The sequence below is a fragment of the Scomber scombrus genome, chromosome 4 (genome assembly GCF_963691925.1).
Source record: "Scomber scombrus chromosome 4, fScoSco1.1, whole genome shotgun sequence".
Classification (NCBI taxonomy): domain Eukaryota; kingdom Metazoa; phylum Chordata; class Actinopteri; order Scombriformes; family Scombridae; genus Scomber; species Scomber scombrus.
In genome coordinates, this window is record NC_084973.1 from 10,386,032 (window position 1) to 10,409,157 (window position 23,126).

At 40.7% G+C, this 23,126-nt stretch overlaps 1 protein-coding gene across 2 annotated transcripts; it reads right to left on the minus strand.

The window, feature by feature from the left end:
- Positions 1-1,500: 1,500 nt before the first annotated feature.
- mfsd3 (major facilitator superfamily domain containing 3) lies at positions 1,501-22,425 on the minus strand. 2 transcript variants are annotated; one of them, XM_062418143.1, is made up of 6 exons: positions 22,386-22,425; positions 21,002-21,830; positions 13,662-13,809; positions 7,672-7,772; positions 5,028-5,137; positions 1,501-3,179 (listed from the first exon to the last, which is right to left on the minus strand). In XM_062418143.1, the coding sequence occupies exons 2-6, from the start codon at positions 21,699-21,701 to the stop codon at positions 2,973-2,975; spliced, it is 1,266 nt and encodes a 421-aa protein (XP_062274127.1). In that variant the 5' UTR covers positions 21,702-21,830; positions 22,386-22,425; the 3' UTR covers positions 1,501-2,972. The 2 variants fall into 2 exon arrangements, with proteins under 2 accessions (XP_062274127.1, XP_062274126.1); XM_062418142.1 differs by having other exon boundaries at positions 22,349-22,402.
- Between the last annotated feature and the right edge of the window lie 701 nt (positions 22,426-23,126).

Below are 23,126 nucleotides of genomic sequence, written 5' to 3' on the forward strand. Positions count from 1 at the left end.
ATGTGCACTGATATTTCAAAGGAACGTATTCACAGAATAATTGCCTGATCTGTGTACTGTGATAACACGACACTTAGTTGTGAGGTGCACTTAATATTTGTAGCATATGCCTGGCTTCTCTCACACTTGGCAACAGGTTTTATGTAACTTATTATTTCACAAAGTCAACAGTCAACACGTGAGGCAACACGCACATCAAATCCACCCATCTATCACTACAATCTATCACTACAATGGTAACCGTGGCAGGGAGGGTGGCCCCGAGACACGCACTCTCTCCATGGGAGGTTTCTGCCAATCTGGCAACTGCAGCAGGAGGTCTCACTCTCATCAGGATCTAGACCACTTGTCTATCTTTTCTCACTCTCTTGTCTGTACAGGCTTTAAAACTGAGCTTACAAATGATGCACCTTCAGTTAACACCTTTCTGATGTGATTTTATGTGCTTTTTAAAATTTAAATGACTTTCTATTTTAGAAAACAGTCCCAATGAAAACTGTTGACATTGACGGTGGTGCTAGAGGAGCAGTGCAGGGATTAACAGAGACATTAAGATCAGCTGTCAAGATATTTCATGAAAAAACAAAAACGTCTCATCAATCCAGTGGTTGTTGAGATATTTCAGTTTGGACCAACATGGTGGAGTGACTGATATTGCTGTAGAGCCATGGTGCTATCACAGGTAAAAATGGAAGCTTGAACGTTGTCGATGACAACTGGGCAAACTCGACTCGCTCAGGAAGACTGGGTGATACAATGGAAAGCTCAATCAAAAACATTCAATCACTAAGGTTTTCCTTTGATATTTACTGTACATCCTGTCTACCATGTTGAGTCAGTGACTTTAAACAAGCTTTTGAGAACAGTTCCAAAATGGAAACTACATAAGTAAAACCTCATTCCTTACTGAAGGTGTCAGAGGCTTTTTAAAAAATGTATTAATCTTCTGAGAATCTGAATCTTAAGTTCAGATGTGCTTTTGGTTTCATGTGACTTTTCAATACACCAAACTAAGCAGGCCTATCGCTCTTGATGCTCGCTGTTTTTCTGAGCATGTCCAGTGGAAAAAGTATAATCTGTTCAAACCCTCCCTCTCTATCCCTGCACCGCCTCTCCCGCTACACAAACAGTACTCCCAGATAATGAGGCCGGGTGAAAAAGCGTAAAGTGGAGGTGTATTGAGGGGCTGTGTAAACTGGCCTAATCCTCCTTCACAGCATTTGTTGTGTCATTAGAGCTCTATGGGTTGTGGATCCTGTGACATGGGCCCTATTCACTCCTATAGCCGTCAGCCAGCTCACCGCAGAGAGCCAGTGTTGTGTTCGTAGCTGCTATAAGCCACGGTGGATTTTCAAAGGTGGGATTGTCCCCAAAGACCAGACAGTACCTCTCCCCTGGGGGATAGAAAATGTGGTAAACAGGCGACAGGAGGCAAATATCAGAAGTCACACACACACACACAAAAACATGCAACACCAGACGAGAAAATTCACTCAGCAGCTTTAATTCTTTTGTGCAAATCTCAGGCAACACAGTAGCTGAGAGACAAGAGATGTGCTTAGCAACATGTGTTCTACAAGTCAGTGCATGACAGAGACTGCTGGCTACATGGATGGACCAGTAATGATGTGGTATGGCATCCCTTTATTTATTATGTGGGTGAAACCAGGTGACCAGCTTTTATAGTTTTGATACATTTGCAGAGAAAACTATTTATTTAAACCAATCCACCCCCCTCTTATTTATCTCCTTTTCTATGCTGTTGTTTCAATCATATTTTAAGCCTCAAGAGAATTATCGTCTATAGTATACAGTACCATGGAGAGTTACAGTATATAATATAGTACATATTTTGCATTTTTTAAAACTTAAAACACAAAAGTGAAACAATGTTTGCAGAAATTTGCCGCTGGCATTGGTCTTTCAAGTTTAATAAAGAACAGGCTTATTTTCTGACTTTATTGATAAGACTGATTTTTTAAAATTTTATTCAAAAACGACAACAAGATGGCACCATGCAGTGTGTAAGGCTGAGGTTCCCTACAGGAAGTAAGGTAATGTTCAGGGTTGAGCGTTTTTTAAATTTTAACCTATGAGGGAGATTTTCTACTCTGAAAAACAGGAAGTAGTTATGATTAATAAACTGGCAGAATAACCTACTTTGGATAAATGCTGAAGCTTCTGTAACATAGTGAAAGTCTCACAACTGTTAATCGTGAGTGAATGTATAGTATACTGTAGTTGATACAGCTACTGCACATTCACCTCCTGTGTATCGTACCATACAATATTGATACGAGGTAGTAGAGATTCATTCATTTAAAACTGTAAACCATACAACTCAGGAGAATGACGAACATATTTATATACAGTACAATATGATAGAACAAGCATCACAGGGTAGCAATATTGCTTTTGGCTGGAGCTCTTATTGCTGGCTTATTAAAAACATTTAAATGGCTCAGATGATAAAAACAGCTTTGATTTATTTTCCAAAGTACTTCTCAACTTTCAGCACAGTGCGTACCGTAAGACAGTACACCACTGCCCAACACACTAAATCCTAAATCACATAGTTTAAATGATCCCATCCTGTCAAGAAAACTCAGCGAGCTCATCCCTACCTACACAGTATCTGCAAGTTTCATCACACTACTTTCAATATTAAGACATTTTTACACATTTCAAATGCTTAATAAATCAAATGTAAGGCCAGTTTTGCCAGTGAAATGACTGTGCAAATTGAAAATAAAACAACAAAGATACTCTGTAACATCAGAGTATTTGCATGGCTGATTTCTCCTAAAATATGGCAAAACAAGAAACTTATTTTAATATGAAGATTTGCTGAAGTAATTAGGCTTATATTTAGTATTCATAGATTTTTGAGGTGTCAAACTCAAGTTATTTCAACATTTTTTCAGCACCTGCAGACGCAAAGTATCAAGACCTTTAAAGCCCTGATCTTGATCTCATTTGGGCTGTTCTTTGAGCTGGTGTTCCCTGAGAGCACCAGTGAAGGTAGCTGTCCACACATGCAGGGCCGTCCCGGCGGAGAGGGTAAGGAAGAAGAGGAAGGCAACTTGGAACCCGAACCAATCCACCACGCCTCCGGCCAGAGCGCTGAATGTCAGCTTCCCCAGCACCTCCAGAGTCGCCAGGAAACTGTAGTGGGTTGCCTAAAGGGGGCACAGCGGTGTAGAGGAAGAATGAAGAAGGGAAAGAGAAAAAAGGAATGATGAGGAAAGAGATTAAATTGAGGAGGTGAAGGAGAGAAAAGTGAGAGGGGAAACAGGACAAGAGGTTTGGGAAAGAAAGAAAGACATTGTGAGTAAAAGGGAGGAGCAGTAGATGGGAAAAAGGGGGGTAGAAAAGGTGACACTTCATCCTTTCCTGTAGCACAACTTATCAGCTGATTGTTCTTGAACCTTGATACAAAACAATTAACCACAACAGAAAGATAGACAATGAAAAAGTGTGTGATTACAAATATTTAGGAATAAATGCAAAAAGGAAACGATAGAAGAAACTTTTTTTTTAAAAGAAGAAAGCGTGAGATCATGGCCTGAGACGATGGATGGAGGCCAACCGAAGAAGAGTATCTGATCTGAGCCTAAAGGCTTTCAGGACAGAGAGAGAGAGAGAGAGAGAGAGAGAAGGACAGAGATTACCTAATCTCCTAGCCTTGTCCCTCTGCCCGAGAGAATTCAGCAGGTAACTCTAGTGACACCTAGACTAATGACCAAACTAATTAATTGTTATGCTGATTCTTCTCTAGAAGATGCTTTTAATCCTTCCATCAAATATGTAATTTTGAAATATTTTCAGCCACAAACAATATCCTAAGCTTCTTCTACAAGACCACAAACATTTTTCTGCGTCATTTTTGGACACCTTAGAAGACATTTCTCGCTGGAAAATGAAGACTAACAATGAAATGATGCGAATTCGATGAGTGATGAGGAATCAGTGGTGAGTTTAGAGCATCTGAGGCAGAGAGCACTGAGAGCCTGTGTGACCACGGCTAAGTGGAGTGCCTTTATTCTGAGCAACTTGTTTAACAGATTCGGTTTCTTTCTCCTGGGGATCGTTAACAAGCACTCACACGATCAGCTTTCTGTCACTGGATAGCACTACCTTCAATAACACACACAGGTGAACTAATGCTCTCCCCTCCTGTGTGCGTGCACACACACTGATTCGACACACTAAAAAGCCAAAAGTATATGTGTCATGAGAACCTCTCACATTAACTGTGGTTCTCATCATCATCATGTTGTGATTGATTCTCCTGTTATTTATCTTATTACAAAACCAGATCTGTTCTACAGCCTTTTTTTCTTGTCTTTTCGCCTTTCTTCTCCACTTGAAGACTGACAGCAATTTAAATGATAATTTGTCACCTTGAGAGATTGACTGAGTGACATCTGAATGGCTATGCGAACAGCGATCACCTCCAGGCAACGATGGCCCAGTTACGACGGGGACAAAAGGAGTTATGTCAAAGAGGAGAAAACGAAAGAGGAGAGGAAAAAGTCAGAGTGGAAAAGAGAACATTTAAAGGACTACATAATGACAAAGACATACAGTGAGGTGGGAGGAGGGACAATGCCAGCGAGGGGGGAAAAAAACAGAAAGGGGAGGTGGGGACTAAAAGAAAAGAAGCGAAGAATAGAAACTGGGTCTATTAGACTTTTGAGACCTTCCAGGTGGGAACAGCTGATGAGAAATCACAGGTAGAGTAGATGACAGGGGAATAGATGACAGTAGGTGTAGTACTGTATGTTTGACAACCAGAGGAAATGACCTAACATTACAGTATAGCACAATCAAACCAAGTGAGAGGGGAGGCATTAGGGGAAGAAAGAAAAGAGGGATTGTGTTGTCTGTGTGTTACACCACAGGAGATGACCTGACACCAAAGTATAAGACTATTAACAGTATAAAGAATGTGAAATTATTACATAACAGTGGACCGGATCTCCATATTAAGACTGCCGGCAGGTGATGAGTAACGCCTGTTTTACCTGAATGCTTTCCTCGGCCCTCTGAGTGCAATGCATCATGGTAGTGAAGGTGAGCGTGGTGATGAGACCGCCCAGGAAGTGTTGAACACTCATGCTCAGGACGGCCATACCTGAAGGAGCGAACACACACAATGAAAATCAAGCAAAAACCGTCACATAGAGACAAATGTCTGAGTGCGACTACAGTACGACACAAGAAAAATATATTCTTCAGAAAAAGGTGGAAAACCATCAATTTTATACTGCTCCCTGCTCTGCGACACTTCTCACTATAGTTTGTACAGTTCTATGTAGAAGTCAAAGCAGTTGGAAACAGTGAGCTGCTGGAGTGTCTCCTCTCCGCCGCCTCGTCCCCAAAACACATGTAGTGTATCCTCTGAGGGGAAGTGGCAGAGCGGTGTTAGTGGGAAACACAGAGGAACCACAGAGCCTATCTGTCTCTGCTCCTGCTAACACTGAATTATTCACTCAAGCCGCCAGAGTTTTTGCCGAATAAGACTCTTCAGTCAGAGACACAAGACTGCCGGAGTCACACAGATACACCGAGTGATCAGACTTGAGGAGTGGGAAGCGGAGGGTTATCATGTAATATTGAAAATTCTGAAACTGAATGTTTTTCCTCTTCTTTTTTTTTTTGGTTCAGTTTTCCTGCAGTCTTTGTTCTGGGTTTAAAGTGGAGAGGGGGAGGCCTAAACTTTCAGTCGGAGAGGCTTGATAGGGGAACAGACAACTCCAGCGAAGCGGAATGGTGCAGATCTGAATCCCGAATGCTTTGCGACTGGCTATGCAGCAGAATCAGATGTGTCATTAAGACGTTAACAATTGAATGGCTCTCTGGAGAGAAAGCACCTGTCTGTCAATGGCCTCTAAATAGTCCATTCTTCTGCTGTATTATTGCAGGTCATTTGGTGAAAATGCTTGTGCTATAAGGTAGTAATTCCCAGCCTGTTTTGGACTGAAACCTCTTTAAATGAAACGATGTCTACTTGTGACTCAAAGAGTGAATTCTTCTTCCCAGATTGTTTAATTGTTAGAGGCCTGAGGAGCTAAAACTATCCAGCACTTCAAAAGAAAAAGTCAGAAAAAACTGACATAATTTTCTGTGGAACAATTATCTTTTTTTTTCTCTCTTTCCTATCCAATTATTAATCATACTATAATCCCTTGACGGCCACCAGTTTGGGCTTCACTGCAGCAGGTACCTGCCAGAGTGCTGACCAGTTTTAGGTGTTTGGTGGACCAACAAGCTGCAGGACACCCAACCAAAAACCAGACAGGGAAAGGCGTCAGTAATTATACAGAAGGATTTACAACTTCCACTATGATGCTTAACTTCTATTGTAAAATCCTGCTGTACAGCTGTTATGTAATAATATCAGATGACAAAACTGCCAGCCAAGCTGACAGAAATCAGCTGACAATTTCTCAATTTCCATTGGAGAGAAAGGGCAACACACACCTTATGTTACAGATGTCCAGGGGCTGAACACACTAACAGTAACACCAGGATACAACAGAGCTGCAGTAAATTTGGTAAATGTTCAGGTTTTGCTGATACTGTCAGAGGTTGAACTCTCTCTGCACACAAGGGTACTATAACCTGATTACAAGTTCATGACGTTTAGTCAGTGTGGCTGTATTGGGTTCATCCACTTGAACTCACATAGTACATGTTTGACCTTAGCAGTCTATTTAGATAAACCTGCAGGTGTGTTTATTCAAAAAACTAAGAGGTTATATAAGGACTATGTATATATGATTAGTTTAAATATGTAAATATACAGACTTCAATAAACAAGATGTGGTGCACTCATACATGTTCATGGCAAAGAATTACGGGACTAACAGGGTCAATTAAACTTTTCCATGATCCCCGTCTTGCTGTGGATATGCAGTATATATCTTATTTAAAACAGAGCACAAGCATAAAGGGGTCAATATTTAAACAACACAATATAAAATGTCCTTTGCTAGGAGTCTCTAAATCAAAACAATAACAAAAGATGGAGTTTGATGACATTGTGGAGTAGCATGGGATTACGGGAATTGTTGTCCTCATTGTTAAACAACCAGTTTTTCCCAGTTAGAATCACTTCAGCGTTCATTGTTCAGGAGGTTATCACCAGGAGATGATTTATCAGCAGAGGTCTCCTCCTCTCCAAAAGACCCTGCGATTAAAACGGTTAAAAACACTGAATAAAGCAGTTTCATGTTTGAAATCTGTGTTTATTTGGAGGACACAGGATGTACGGAGGGGCTGTGAGCCGAGCTGCTGCTAACATTTGTGTGGCTTGTTTTCCCAAAAATGACAGTTTCTGATGGACAACCACAATGCTGACATATTATATTGCATGTGTACTCTTTGGTAGTCACCATTGCAGCAAACAGCCATGACACTGACTCTTTGGTAGAGGGGGAATGACATTGACAGGCGACCAAATGGAACGGACCGTTACATGATTAAAATAACAAAATTCTCTGTATTTTAAAATTGTTGGTAACATTTGGTTTAATATAACTACACAACAAAATATCTAACATGGTCTTGACATATACAGCAATTGTAAAAACGTGTTGCAGTTGAGTTCCAGCTACGCTGGTGGCTGCCACTCTTTGTGTGACTGTATTTCAGTCTGTGTCTCACCTTTCATGAGTGGTGATGGCTCCAGCACGGTGAGTAGAGAGCTCTGCAAGACCATGCTGACAGTTCGCAGTACAAACACACGTCGCATCAGAGCCCCGATGCTGAGAAGAGACCAGCAGACAAGCCAGATATCACAAAAATGTTCTATATGAATGTTTACATTTGAGTGTATGGATGAGCAGTGTGATATCTGTTGATAGTGACTCCAAGAAATATCATTAAATGTGGTGACATTGTGCATTTCTGTACTTGTCACACACAATGACACACTCTCATGCATGTGCACACACATAAACATACATGCACGTGCTTAAGTAAACAAGTCCCCAGACACTAATTGATTCCCTGTTAGTGCCAGAAAATCATCCCCCTGTGGGTTTGGTTCATGACGTAATCAATAACCTAAGGAGATCCCCAGCATGAGGACGATAATTAATCACTGTTAACACACACACACACACACACACACACACACACACACACACACACACACACACACACACACACACACACACACACACACACACACACACACACACACACACACACACACACACACACTGTATTGTGACATCAGGGATTAATAATGCCAATCACTCAGAGGATGCCTGCCACTCAAAGGGATGTGTGTGTGTTTGTTTATATTTTTGCATGTAATTATGTGTAAAAAAGGTTGCGAGGAGGAAACAAAACAGGATATCCAAGTTAGCTGAGTATGTAGTAAAACCAGGAACAATTCTTTTATTTCACTGCACGATCAAAATTTGATAAGGATCCAGGTTTTACTTAGTAAAGTTAGCATAGTAAATTATGTCCTGTGTCCCTTCATAATTACATAACTCACTCTTTTTGTGCTGTACATGTTACTCTACCTTTTAAACTGATGTGCTCTCCCCATGTATTATATCAATGTCATTATATTTATTATTTCAAAGGAGACATTCACACATCCAAATATCTCAGGTGCATTTGAAAGTATTACTTCAATCTTGACAAGGGAAAATCCCACACACTACTCTTGCTAAGCATCACAATTTATCGACGAGGAAGAGGATTAGAGCTGAATGTGAAAAATGTCTGAGTTTAATCAGAATTTTGAGAAAAGAAAGTCATGCTGCATCCAAATCACCCCACTAACAAGCTATTTAGTACGCTAAAACAGTATGTGAGATTTTTTTGTATGTCCAAAACCATAGTATGAAACGTGTATACTATTTCTGATGAAATACGCAATGCAGTATGTAAACACTGGACACTACACTGGCATAAATATCCCACAATGCAATGCAGTAGTGACCATGACAACAATAATATAACAGACAATGGCATACAGTAACCAAAGCAGCTGAAGTAAGGTTTCAGTTTGCTAGGTGTTATATATTTTACAACTTAGTTCAGACTTTATTGTTGGCACAGGTTACCATGGTTACATGTCTTCAACTGGCAAGGAGGCTCTCACGAAGTGAAGTGATTACAGCTCAGTGTGTCCAAAAAGATACATACTACTGTTTACTCACTCAAAAGTATGTTGATTGATAGAACACATATTGAGTATTCACAGTATGAGGATGAGTCAATTAGTTACAGTTGACCATTACAGAGAGCACATCCTATACATCTGTAGCACCCATTTGGAAGAGTTTTTAACAAGGTCTGTGTACTCTTTTTTACTGATTTTCCATTAACATGTGCAAAGCTATCTTTGAGATTACATCCCATCTTCTAGTATAGACTATTAATGGTGGCTCTTTCAAATCCATGAACATTTTTGGGTCTGATGGCAATATGCGCCAAAGGTTTTTTTAATAAACAAATTAATATCTTGGATATGTGCGTTGAAAAGAAGTCTGGTACACTAAGCATTACTCTATACACAAAAGACACAGATTGAAACACCCTACTGTTTATAGCTTTCACACCACACCCCTAAAACAAGGTCTACAAAGAAGTCAGTTCTTCAGACTCACATGAAGGTGTCACACCAAATAGGATTTTATTGACAAATTGGTAGATATGAAATAAAAGTGCTGGGAATGGTGTCATCCATGTGAAGGAGACCTATCACAGGGCTTTGCAGAAATCAAGAAATGAATTGTTACAGAAGAATCTCTCACAGAAAAGGAAATACTCCATGTTTACTACAACCTGTGCCCCAAACTGTCTACATTGGGCTCTATTATTAATACATGTTGGCACATGCTGTATTATCATCAGACCAGGCAATGACCGTGGATTTGAAAGTACCCCCATTTATAGTATATCGAAGAGGACAAGATCTTGGCGATAGCCTTGTACATGCTAACAGAAAATCAGTGAATAAGAGTATACTGTCCCTTTAAATATTTACTTTCTATTCATCTTCACTCCAACAACTACAGATGAAAAAGCAGAAACACCATGTCCCTTTCCAATAACCTGCTAAAATAAACTCATCAGTGTGTGTTGAAAAGTTTAGAAACGTACTGTATTACAGAAAAATGTCTGGGAACATGTGTTAATGTTCATTATACTCTTAGTGACTCATAAGTAAAACTTCACACATTAAACATTCTGTAAAGCCTGACTTTAATCCAATGAATCCTGTTTATTTCACTTTATTATTTTTGTACAAGACATCCGTCTGTTTCTCCCTCCCCTCCATTCTGTATCTTCTCCCCTCTCCTTCACTCCCCTCCCAGCCTTTCCTTACCTTCACACTGGAAAACTAATCCTGCATCATTCACATGCTAAAGACGTTCTTCTCTCTGCTGCTCCTTTACCTCCCTTCTCAATGACAGCCTTTCATATCACACACTCTCAAGAGATGCTGTGTGTGTGTGTGTGTGTGTGTGAGAAAGAGAACTTGCCTGGCTGCCACCTCACACGGGCCAGGCCCAGATAAGAATAGCCATGTTCTCAGGTTGCCAGTGGCAGTTGTAAAGAGGGTCGCTCACTGACCACTCAGCCGTTTCTGATGGTGGGGAGGATAAACCTTCCAACTGAGCTTTTAGAGGTGGGACCACAGCCGACTGGACAGCCCTTTCTCTGTATGTGTGTGTGTGTGTGTGTCTGTGTGTTACAGACAGAAGTAAGGATAGAAAAGTAATCATCTGTAATAGGAGTGCATATACTACCCAAAATATCTGATTTTACACATCATTTAATCCACAGCTGAGTCATAAAATGTTACACGTAACTTTGTGAGAAATCTTTCACAATTCATCTTATGTATTACTTACTTACCTTACCCATCAGCACCATATGTTGTGCCTCTTGTCTTACTATCTAAACAACTTCATTTACATTTCCAATCCTATGAATTGGTTCATCTATCACACATTATCTCAGATACTGCAAATAGGATTTTGAAACCAAAAGTCCACCACCCAGAGATATGACGTTTTTCAATTCAGTTATTCAGAGTCTATCTCTGAAACTTAAAACTAAACTATACAATCAAATATGTTCCAAGATTAAAGGTCAACCTTTGCACACTCCTTTAAAGTAGCAAGGGCATGCTCAGACTTGATTACAGTATCTATTCTGATTCCTCTAATGTTTTAAACGTTGAATACCAACTTCTGTCCCCTATTACACCATTTAAAGTCCCTCAATTTAAACATAACAGGCACAAGAACTCTATTATACATCAGTCTATCCTGTAGTTAAACCAAGATCAGTTGGCTGTGTGTCAACCTCTTAAACCGAAGGACACAAAATGAATTTCTACGTAATATGACAATAAAATTATGTTATATTGTATTGTATTGTATTGTATATCGTATAGTATATTGTATCGTATATCATATCATATCGTATCGCAAGTTTACAATCACAGACAAATACAGAAACCAGTAATTACTTACATATGAGAAGCAACAAGTAGAGAATTTGTGCATTTTCTACTAAAAAGTCAAAATCAAAATGGTTGGTAAAGAATTTTCTTTCAATCAATTGCTCCATTAATCATTAATTATTCATTGTCAGAAACCATAACTAGTAAAATGTGAAGATTAATAATAAGACTAGATAGCTTGTTAGGGTGGATAAACTTCACATCTGCGACATCCAGAGAGTATCTGTCTATCATCAGAAGACAGTGTTTTGTCATTCAGTGTGTGAACATTTGACTGCCATTACAAGTAAGTTACTGAGTCCTTTTCAAGTGAGATCGAGAGAAAAAGTGAGAGATCAAAAACCAGAATGTGACAATGACATCTTTTGAAAGCGCTTTCCACTCAACAGACACGTTGTCTTTGGAGGCTTGCTCTGTGTTTGCTAGAGTCACTTTACAAAAGGAAAAAAAGCCTGGAAGCCAACGGAAAACACAACACAAGGACAAAAAGACAGCAGAGGTCAACTGATACATGTTACCAGTATAGCAAAAATCGTGTAGATGGATTTATAGAACCCCCAACATTTCAAGGAAGAATGGTTGAATGTATTGTTAAGTTTACAGTAACGCACAGTGTGGGAAGTAACATACTATCCTCTATATAGGCATTATAGATATTTATAGTCCCTGTTACATCACACTGGCCATAGGCAGGGCCGTACTATAATGTGACACTAGTATGAAGAGACATAAAACCTTATGCAATGGTGGTTAGGCACATTTGGCACAAAGTCAATATGTTGAAGGGGAAAACATGTACAGTGAAGGTTAAATATTATCATACTGCTAAGATAGAAATTCCATAAATATATTCAATTATGCAAAAATTATTTCCTATACTAATACTTTTAATTGTAATGTCATCCATTTATTACTATGCAAAAATATCAGATGAAAGAACACAAAAAATAATTCATACACAATCTAAATTATGTTACATTACATTACAATGGATTTTACGATATATTTTTGCTAAAATTTCACAAGTAATGATCATAATGTGTCTAATCTAATATACTACTATATCATCAGCCACTAGAATATATTGTATTAATCAGAAGATCTCACATATTTGTATCTATGAGTCTGAGAATTAAATTCAACAAGAGTGGTACATTGTCTCTGCCATCAAACCCTGAGGGGTGTGTGTGCATGCGTGTGTGTGCGTGTGTGTGTGTGTGTGTGTGTGTGTGTGTGTGTGTGTGTGTGTGTGTGTGTGTGTGTGTGTGTGTGTGTGTGTGTGTGTGTGTGTGTGTGTGTGTGTGTGTGTGTGTGTGTGTGATGGATTTGCTACTCATGCTGTTCTCACACCACACACCAGACACAGGGGGTCCCTGAGCTCTCAAACAAGGCTATGTTTACTTAAATTACCAAACACACACAGCCAGACAGTCGAAAACACACAAGCACGCACATGCACTATGAAGGGTTATAAAGAAATGTGGGCAAAGAGAGATGAGGAAGAGTGAAAAGCAAAGTACACCAAAAGCATGGAGGATGAAGAAGAGGAGCATGATGATGGTAACATCTGATGGGATGAGAACACAGCATGTGAGGCAGTAAGATGTCTGCTCATGTGGTGCAGTGGACTGTTATCAGTCTTCTCACACTTCTTTTCTACTGCTGGAAACTCAGGACCAGATTTACAGAAGAACTATAGTCTTCTAACAGCTCATTTTCACTCTTTGACTGGTACAGTTTCCAATATTGGTTGTTATGTGTTGTGTTATAGCAGTTTGTGCAACACTGAAATGCAACTCTTCTTTTGGCCAACTTTTTTATACTGCATCAGACTTATCAATATCACAAATGACCATTTCATAAACCATTAATGATTTAAGTCATTTCTTAAGCACAAATGCCAGAAATGGACTAGTGTGAACTTCTGACGTGAGTATTTTCTACAAAACTGACTGCATTTGGAGTTTGGATGGTTGGTGGGACAAAGGATTTGAAGAAGTCACGTGGAAAATTGTGATGGACATAAATAAATATTTTCTGACATTTTATAGACCAACTGATGAATCAATTACCTCTGAACAGCCTCGACAGTTACACTCAATCAAGCAAACAGTGATAAAATGACTATGAAAACGATGCTGCTGATGAAGGCTACCTGAACTGAGCGAGCAGCAGGCCTCCCAGGGAGGAACCGCAGATGGAGAAGCCCATGGCGATGACGCCGTTCCAGAAGCTGAGCTCTCGGGCCGTCATGTGGTGATCCAACAGGAAGAGAGGAAACATGGTCACGGCACCCTGCTCACCTGCATACAAGGTGTTGGGAGAGAGAAAGGAAGACCACAAACAGAGGGAGAAAAGTCAGATCTACTAAAGGCAGAATTAGGTGCTGTAGAGAAAAATACAAAATCAATGCAACATGTGTCGCAACATGTACTGTATGTCTCTGACTAAGCATTACTATTTTTCATATACAGTAAATATGTGCGACACCTCCTGAACACACATATCTATTACAATCACAGTCAGCTACGACGAGCATCTTGTTCCAAACTGTTTAGCCTGCGAGACTGAACAACATGGTTTTTCCTGAGATGACGACTGCACAATCAAATACAGCATGCCGACACGCTGCGCACCTAGGCCTATTCCTGGAAAGTGTCAATAATAGATGCCTGACAAGAAAAAGAATACCTTCAGACACTTTATCAAACAGAGGCCTAGCACTTTTCCTAAAGCACAAAAAGGAAAACACAACAAAAACACAAAAACTTTCACAGATGAAACAGACCACACAAAGACCTTTCAGTCAAAATAAAAAGTTTCTGTCAGACAGGAAGACTTTCTCTGTGTGGCGTTGAGTGTGGGGGTAATGTTCTGCTGAACATTACAGTAAAATATTCAGTGGCGCCGACTATACGCCATTATTATATTAATGGAGACTGACTTCAGAAAGACAGTGGGACCAAGGAGCTGCGTGAGTGACAGCTTGGCTCCCAGACTGCTGTCAAAGACGACGCAACACAACCGACGACTCACTCACTCAGTCAGCCAGGAGACAAACAAAAATAGAGGAAGAGGAAAAAAGAAAGATGAAACAGACTGGAACAAAAAAAATAATAAAGAGAAAGCTGAGAGGCTCCCAGTGATAGGGAGTGCTACAACAGAACGAGAGTGTCACCGCTGTAACAGTGGTGTGACAACCCAGCGAAAACATGGGAGAGGGAAACGTGGATCCTCTGTTTTGGAGACTCCTGCCTTTCTCTCACTTCTGTCACTCATGTTTCACTGCTGGCAGTTTACACACGGTTAATACAAATAGCGATGACTCCGTTCAAGGTGGCCATAAAACTTGAATTAACCAAACAGAGACTTTTGAAAACTGTACCAGCCTTTCTGACAGACTATTTTGTTTTGTTTTGTGATTCGCAACTGTGTGATGAGGACACAAGGAACTTGAGGCACACCACAGCAGGTGTACTGAACAATAGTTTGCAACAGGGCTGAGACAATAAACCAAACTTATCAATATTATGATTTTTTTTTTTTTACCAATCCAGATTTACTTTTATCTGAATTTATATTCATAATAAATACTCTAAATCCCATTCAATTAAATTAATCAGCTCAGAGTCCAGTCCTAAATCTCTTAGTGGAAATTCAGGATTTCTCCATGAAAAACAAAATTGTGCAGTGATGCATTAATAAAATGCTTACTGCTACATTTAGCATGATCAGACATATTGACAATATTATATAATAATACTATTTTGATTGTGGATTCATTGATTCATTCATTTTGACTTGATCAAGTATTATCAATCAAGATAGTATGAGACAGCAGATTTATTCATAATGAAAATAATAAATAGTTATCAGTTTTCAGTAATATTATTAATCCTACCCCACACTGAAATAAATACAAATGATGATGATTTTCAGTGTTCAACATCACTTCACGTCTGACAAAAACAATGATTCTCTGTGCAGATCCAATGTTGTTGTTGTAAATAGGAAAATGTTTGTATTGATCTTCAGTATCTGGTAAAATGTTACACAAATACCCAATAAAACAGGATTTATTTGGTGAATACAACATACATTATGTTTACAAAAAAAGAAACACAGGCAACAAATTTGAATACCCTTGAGGTGGTCAGACGTGATGATTTACAAATGTATCTTTTTATCGCTTTACATTAGCGTCACTCCACACTCTCAGTGGGAGCCACACTGATACACTCAGACCCTCTCTGTGCATTATTCACATTTTAATCTCTGTCATCCTCTCTGCTCAAACAGCTGTGAGTTGCATCGACTGTGCAGTAACCATATTAGTCATAATAAAGTAAACATTGGCAGCATCGGTACCCATGATGCCTGAGTTGTTTACCCATGATTCTGTGCTCCCGTGCCTGTGTGCCTGTTGTTTAGCTCAAAGCTCAAAGCTTTCACAGTCCTGCCTTCAACTAATTATTTCTTTAAAGAGGGGGGGTTGGAGGGGAGTGGGGGGGACATGCAGACAAACACAACTAGGCTGATTATTCCTTTCTATAAATATTCTCAAAGCAACAATTGTCCATTTCAGCAGGGATTTCATTAGACATCCGCAAAGATTAAACAAGCAGTGCAGAGGGAGAGCAGAAAGGGTGGAACAAGAGTGAGGGGGGGAACAGATTGGGGAGAAAAGGGAAAAATGGAGAGAAAAAAGAAGGAAAAATGAAAGTATAAAAACAGGCAGTAGGTGAAACAGAACAAGAAAGGTAGATACACAAACTGAGATATTTTGCAGGAAATGACAGCCATAATGCATTTATCTAAAAAAACATGTGAACAGTTGAACATGACTGTAGAGAAAAGCAGAGCAGCCAGGGATGGAGACAGATAAAGACAGAGGGGGGGGGGCAGATGAACAGAGACATTGTTAGGAGGTTAGTGAAGAGGAAACAGAGGAAGGATGGCAGGCTCAAAGAAAACTCTGTGTTTGTGTTTACATTACAGACAGACAGCGAGGGGAAAAAGAGGAGGGGAGCGACAAAACAATTTCATATTAAGAGGGAAAGTGACAGAAAGAATCCTTGTGTTTACCCTGGTTATTAAAGGTGCTTCCTGACATGAATCATTTCTTAACGTTACAAAAAGAAGCACCGACGACAAGCATCTCCCATCTTGACCACTCTCACTAGTTTTAGGTAAAGCTATTCCAAGTTACCACAACTACTTTACCATTTATACGCTCACTTTTCAAAATGATTCAGACAACACTTTTATCCCAGGTGACTAGATGAGAGAGGTGGTGTATATAAGTGTGGCGGCGTAGAGAGGGATCAGGACAGGATAAGTGTGAGATGGGGGTGAGAGGTCGACGGGGACAGTGGGGTCTGTGCTGCAGCTCAGACAAAGAAGCTGGCACAACAGCGGAGATCAGTGAGGACACCCGGTCTCCCCGCAGAACGACATAATCACGCCCTGCCAAAAGCATGGTAAACAGAGACAGGTTCATACATACTACACACACATATAGAAATGACACACACCCCTTTCAGCTCCACAGGCTCCCCGTGGACAAAACAGTAAACAGAGACCCGCGTATACACACTTACAGAAAATCCAATGCATATTAGTGTATTGAAACACACACACAAGGAGTTCCTGCAGATCAATGCAGATGTCAAGGAGTTCTATTAGGCCCTCGGGGCTCATGAACATGGGAAATACACTCTAAATGTTAAATGGACTGCGTTTATGTAGTCCCTTTTAGTCTACCAACCACTCAAACGCTTAACAACACATGCCAACATTCATACACTCACACCCACCGACTCATACATTGACAGAGGCTGCCATTCAAGATGCCGACCTGCTGATTAGAAGCGATATAGTGCTTTTTATCCAAAGTGATATCTGGGTAGAAGCAGCCACTCTATCTCTCCACCCAACACAAAGGTGCTGGGTTACTGGGTTGATTTTGTTTGCTGTCTGTGTTCATTTTCTGAGAGATGATGCAATATTAATCGCCGTTCAGGGTCTTACAGTAAAAACACAGTCGCCATAAATTTCAATGATCACTGTACGGACTTTGCTGTGTTACATATCTTTTACAGATGCCCTCCGGGGTGGCCCTATAGCCTATTGGTTAAGACACAGGCCAGATATCCACAACAGTCCACTTTCCACTATTGCGTAAAGGCGCTAAGCACTCCGGGTTGCAGACATTTTTTACTATAATGCTTAAACTTACAGTATTTTAGAGTATTTAAGACTCTGTTTGTGGTCCAAATACAGAGCTGCTCTCACTCTGACATCTGCAAGCATTGGTAACATTGGTAATTAACTGCACACCAAGAAAACAGGCCAATATTTTCAATTATGATTAGTTCTCACGAGCATGAAATGTTGCCTTTTATTTATAAACAAACTGTTTGGATTTTCTGTAAATGTATGTGGTCTGAGAAGTAAGAATTGAGCCTTTAAATATCTAGAGAGCACCTATGTGTTTCTGCTTGGATAAATGTGTTTATTTCTATGGCCATTTTGCTCTCTCAGGGCACCATGTGGTGGTTGTTCATTAATTCATCCCCCCCATCAGCCTCCCCTCCCTGCAAGTCCTCTTTTTTCCCCTCTGGAAAATACCCCCCTTTTCTCCCTCCTCCCCAAGTTTCTCTCTTCTCTCATTCGCTCTTCTGCGTCTCCCTCCCTCCATCTCCCCCCACCCACCATCACTGAAACAGGTCTGCAGACTGGACTACAGGTTTTGTGTCAGTACTGGGATACTGTGCGTGCCTGCAATACAAAAAAACGTCACTTAAAAGTCATTTTTACCCATCAAACAGACAGTTGAAGGAAAAGGGGGATGAATAGCAACACTTCAAAAAAAGATGAACAGTAGAGGGCGGCGGTGCATCATGACACTGGATGTGATCTGCCACTATACAATGCAAGAAGAAGAAGAAAATTGCAAAAATTTTGTCCACCTCATTTATATCAATAAGGTGTGTCGCATAAACTAGTGTATTTTACTATTAACGTTTATTGATGTCTTTTTGAAGGGAAAGGTTAAAGAGGAGTGTTGGGATAAAGCTTTCCTATCCATCCATCACTCCGTCCACCTGGTCAATTCCACGAGAAGGACTCCATCAGGGTCCACCTCTTCTCACCATCATATCTCTGGTTAGATATAAAGGGCTCCTGGCCTCCTATCTTTAAAAAAAACAACCTTCATGGCTATGTTCACAACACTGGGGCAGCATTACATGAGTGCTGTGGAGTTAACTGCAAATAATAATTTGAGAACAATGAAGGTAATAATGAGATTTGCCTACACAAAGCATTTTAATTCAAAAGCAATGAGGTGGTAATATAAAAATGCGCAGTTAAATAATTATGTTCCTCATGCTGTCAAATTATGATAATTAACACTTGAGTGTGCAATATCTAAAAAGGTAATAGGACTGACATTTTAGCTGCAATTGTTCAGTCTTTAAGCTTCTTCACCTGCGAGCATAGAAGTCAAAAGTGCCTGTTTTGCTACTTATGACATTAAAATGTTTGAATCCACCAGCGGGCCTCTGCTGTGTGCCTTGCCTGCTTACATTTTCTCTCACTACTACCCCCCCCCCCCCCCCCCCCCCCCCCCCCCTGTGTCTGTCCATCGCTGCGAGTCTACCCAGACATTTCTCCCATCATGCCTGTGGCCTCAGATGGCACAGAGGTCACAGTTCAGACACGAGGTCCGCGATGATTGGCCGCTATGTTGGACGCGGCGCAAACTCTGAGTTCATTAGGGATAGATGAGGGAGAGGGGTCTATGCTTGTATGTGTGTGTGAATCGAATTGGGGGAGGTCAAGGGGGGGGGGGGGGGGTGTGGGTCCAGACAGGCAGATCACCAGTCTCACACAAACATACCCACACACCCCCTGAACAAAAACAATACTGTCTCACATAGACAATTACGCTGGCACATCCAGGTCTTGTCTAAAATATTACACAATCTTTTTTTTTCTTTTCTTTTTTTTGCCTGCAAAGGTGGGAAATATTTTGACAACTACAACAGGAAATGCCGGAGCTGTTATTGAATCTACAGAGCTCATTGACGACACTGAAAACACGGAGAGTAATTATCATGAGCATCAGCCGATTGACTGTGCGTGTATATGTGTGTGTGCGTGTCCTTGTGCTGGTGTGATAGAGAGAGTGCTGTGGGGTGTGTGTGTGTTTTTGGGGGGTGGAGGGGGGGTTGCTCCCTAGACAGATTAGGGGCTCCAGCCAGCCCTCATATTTTGTCTAGTAGTGTCGTCTGCTGGGGCTCATCTGATTACTGCATCACCCTAAACACTCACTCACTCACACACACACACACACACACACACACACACACACACACACACACACACACACACTTAAAAACAAAGGCATATATACGTTCATGCACATACCCAAGACCCAAGTAAATGCTATGCAAATGTGAAGAAGCAATTATATTTCCACCACCCACACAAACACACACACACACGCACACACACATACATATACACACACACTCATATAATGATGCACCGTCTTCCATTTCAGTTTCTGAACGCCACAGACACAAAGACACTCTAATCCTTACATAATCCCCTTCTGCTACCAAACACCAAACTCAGGTCATATCAACTCTCTCTCTCCCACTCACACACACACACACACAAGCTTGACTGATCCAAAAGTACTTTAAAATGTTTGTTTCTCTTAGGGAACTATCTCATTCTCATACAAAACTGTCTGCATGAACTTAACATACATTTAAACAAACAAAGTGTTCTTGCTTTGAAACTGTGACATTAAAAACAACAGCGTTATCTTGCTTCATGATGTGTTTTCCAATGTACACACAGGAGGAACTGGTAAGACTCCAGTAAAACTGCCTTGCTACCGAAAAACGACCCAAACTTCTTCAATAAGCTGATGTGTCTTCATCGAAACACCAACAGAGACATCTAGTGGTGAGCTGTGGATCCTACATGCAGACAGGAACAAAACTGAAGAAAAGTTCACAACGGGACCCTTTCAAGAAATATATTTCATTGTTTTTGGGAAAGTTTTTTTGTTTAGTTTGTGTGCTGATAACCTGATAAACCAGCATCCTGTTTGTAAGTTGATGGGCTCAGGGACTTTAATAATTTAATAATAATTTACTCTTTCCTGTGTTTTTTCTTTCTTCACTTCTTTTTACTTGTGTCCAGCCTGATTATTTTTACTTTAGACTTTGCACATAATGTCCACAATCACCAGGAAATATATATATGTTTGAGGTCATTTAGAAGCAGTGTCTCCTTTACATAGTTTGTCGCAACTTTTAATAATAAGAAAAACATTTTGTGTTATTTGATTTTGTTTGAGTAAAACATTTTATTTCATCCAAATTAACAATACTGTATTCTCCAGTATTTAACAAATTTATCTCAGAGTCTATTCATCTCCATGTGAGTAAGTGCTTGTGTATTAATCAGACTCACCCAGTTTGTATGTAAGCACATACAGGACTGTCCAAGGGGTGCCGGGCACTGCCAGCAGCTTCCTCCACACCCTCCATGGCCTCATAGCATCAGCTCCCTGCCCCCCCCTTCTGCTGCCATCTGCCTGCTGGCCCCTAACAGTCTCATCATCCAGCACAGGGGCCCCCCACACGAACAGAGCTACGCCTGCGTACACAAACGTCAGCAGCATGAACATCCAGCTCCATCCAGCCACGTCGATCACAGCCAGCAGCCCACCTCCAGCAAACACCGACCCAGCTTTATAGCCCACAACTTGGGCTGTGTTGCCCAGCCCCAGCTCCCCTCGACCCTTTAACAACCCCACGGCGGCCCCGTCTACAGCAATATCCTGGACAGAGGCTAGGCTGTTCATGGCCAACAGGGTCCCTGCTACTCCCCAGATGTGTGCCTCTGGGGCCAGTGCAGCACTGGAGAGACATGTCAGTGCCAGCCCAGACACTGTCCCCACCAGCCAGCGACGCTTGGTACCGACCCGGTCCACCAAAGGGGCCCAGAGCACCTTGAGGACCCAGGGGAAGTAGAGGATCTTGGTGAAGCCGATGCGGGTGAGGGAGTGACCAGCTCCTCGCAGGTAGACAGGAAGCAGGGAGGACTGAAGACCGTAGGGGATGCCCTGGACAAAGTACAGCAGGCCCAAGAAGACTAGTTTGTCATTCATGATCTACCTCCACTAGTGGCCCTCTGATTGAGCTGAGACTGGAGCGGTCCATTGGTCAGGTCATTGCCTTTATTTTGGTTAAAGGGGAGAAACTCAAAATGACTGGCTGACCCAGATGAATTGAATGATCTGAAACGAAAGACAAGAGTGTGGAGTTCAGGGTCACTGATGTTGAACTTATGCTCTTGTTGTGAGAGTTCAGGGGTGGGTAAATACTTTCACAGACTTTACAGGCAGCTTCAAGAGATGGAGACTGCTGCTGCTTTAATTACTGTTTCAATTAACAGTGAATACCCTAGCTCTGTCATCAGTTACATGACTAACGTTAGCCCCTCAAAGTCAACCGATAGCTATAAAAACGGAAACATGTAAAGTTTTAAAATAACCACTTCTGTTTTCATCATTTTATTTTATCATAACACACACACATGACTTTGCAACGCTGACATTTTACCGACAGTTCAGTTGTCACGCTGACTGACTACAATGTAGCTACGGTTAGCTAGCTTACAGCCTTCTGTCACGCTACACCCAGCAAACAGATAGCTTTAAAAACACAATTATACAGCATGTCAGTGTTATTTGAGGTGTTGACGATGTCAGCAAAATAGTTCCTTATCTGTTATGAGATAGATATAGACACATACTGAAAAAAGACAGCTAGTTAGCCTAGCGTTAGCTGACCTCAGAAGGTGCTCCGCTTGTTTAGAGTTGTGGTCTGTGTGAGCTATGAGGTTGCCAGATTCAGGAACTGCAATCCCCCTTCAGCATAGTGTCCGTGTGACGTTTGTGATGTATAACACCAAGTAGGGCCAATTGGTACTACTTTCTCAATTTTCTTGATTACCTTAACTCCCGAGAGGTGGTCATTTTTTATGTAATGCCCACAAGATAATTTACTATAAATAAATATTTGTGTATGAAGAAAGACAGAAAGAAAGAAAGAAAGAAAGAAAGAAAGAAAGAAAGAAAGAAAGAAAGAAAGGAAGGAAGGACTGCCATTCATTAGCATGTATTAATAATAACTTAAGTATATCTGCAGACCTGACGACTTACAATACAAATCCTTTATGAATGAGTTATAATAATTTATATGTGCAGACCTCATGGCTCATTAGACAGTGTGAAACATTAAATCCTTTATGAATTTTCATAGATTCATAATTATAAAGTTTTGGAGTAGGCAGCCTGACTTGGCTCTAAATATCCTGATGCTCTACTTAGTCATTTTTTTAGTGATATACAGCTATCCAGTGACAATAAAGTCTCAGCATTTTGCAGCCTGATGAAAAAACAGTTTGATAAAATGCTTTATATTTCTTTTCTTGTTAATACTAAACTGATAGGCTACTATTGCAGATATTTTATCAAATGTGCTATTTTGCCTTTTTGTGCTCCATCTTCATCCAAAACAAGATTTAGCCT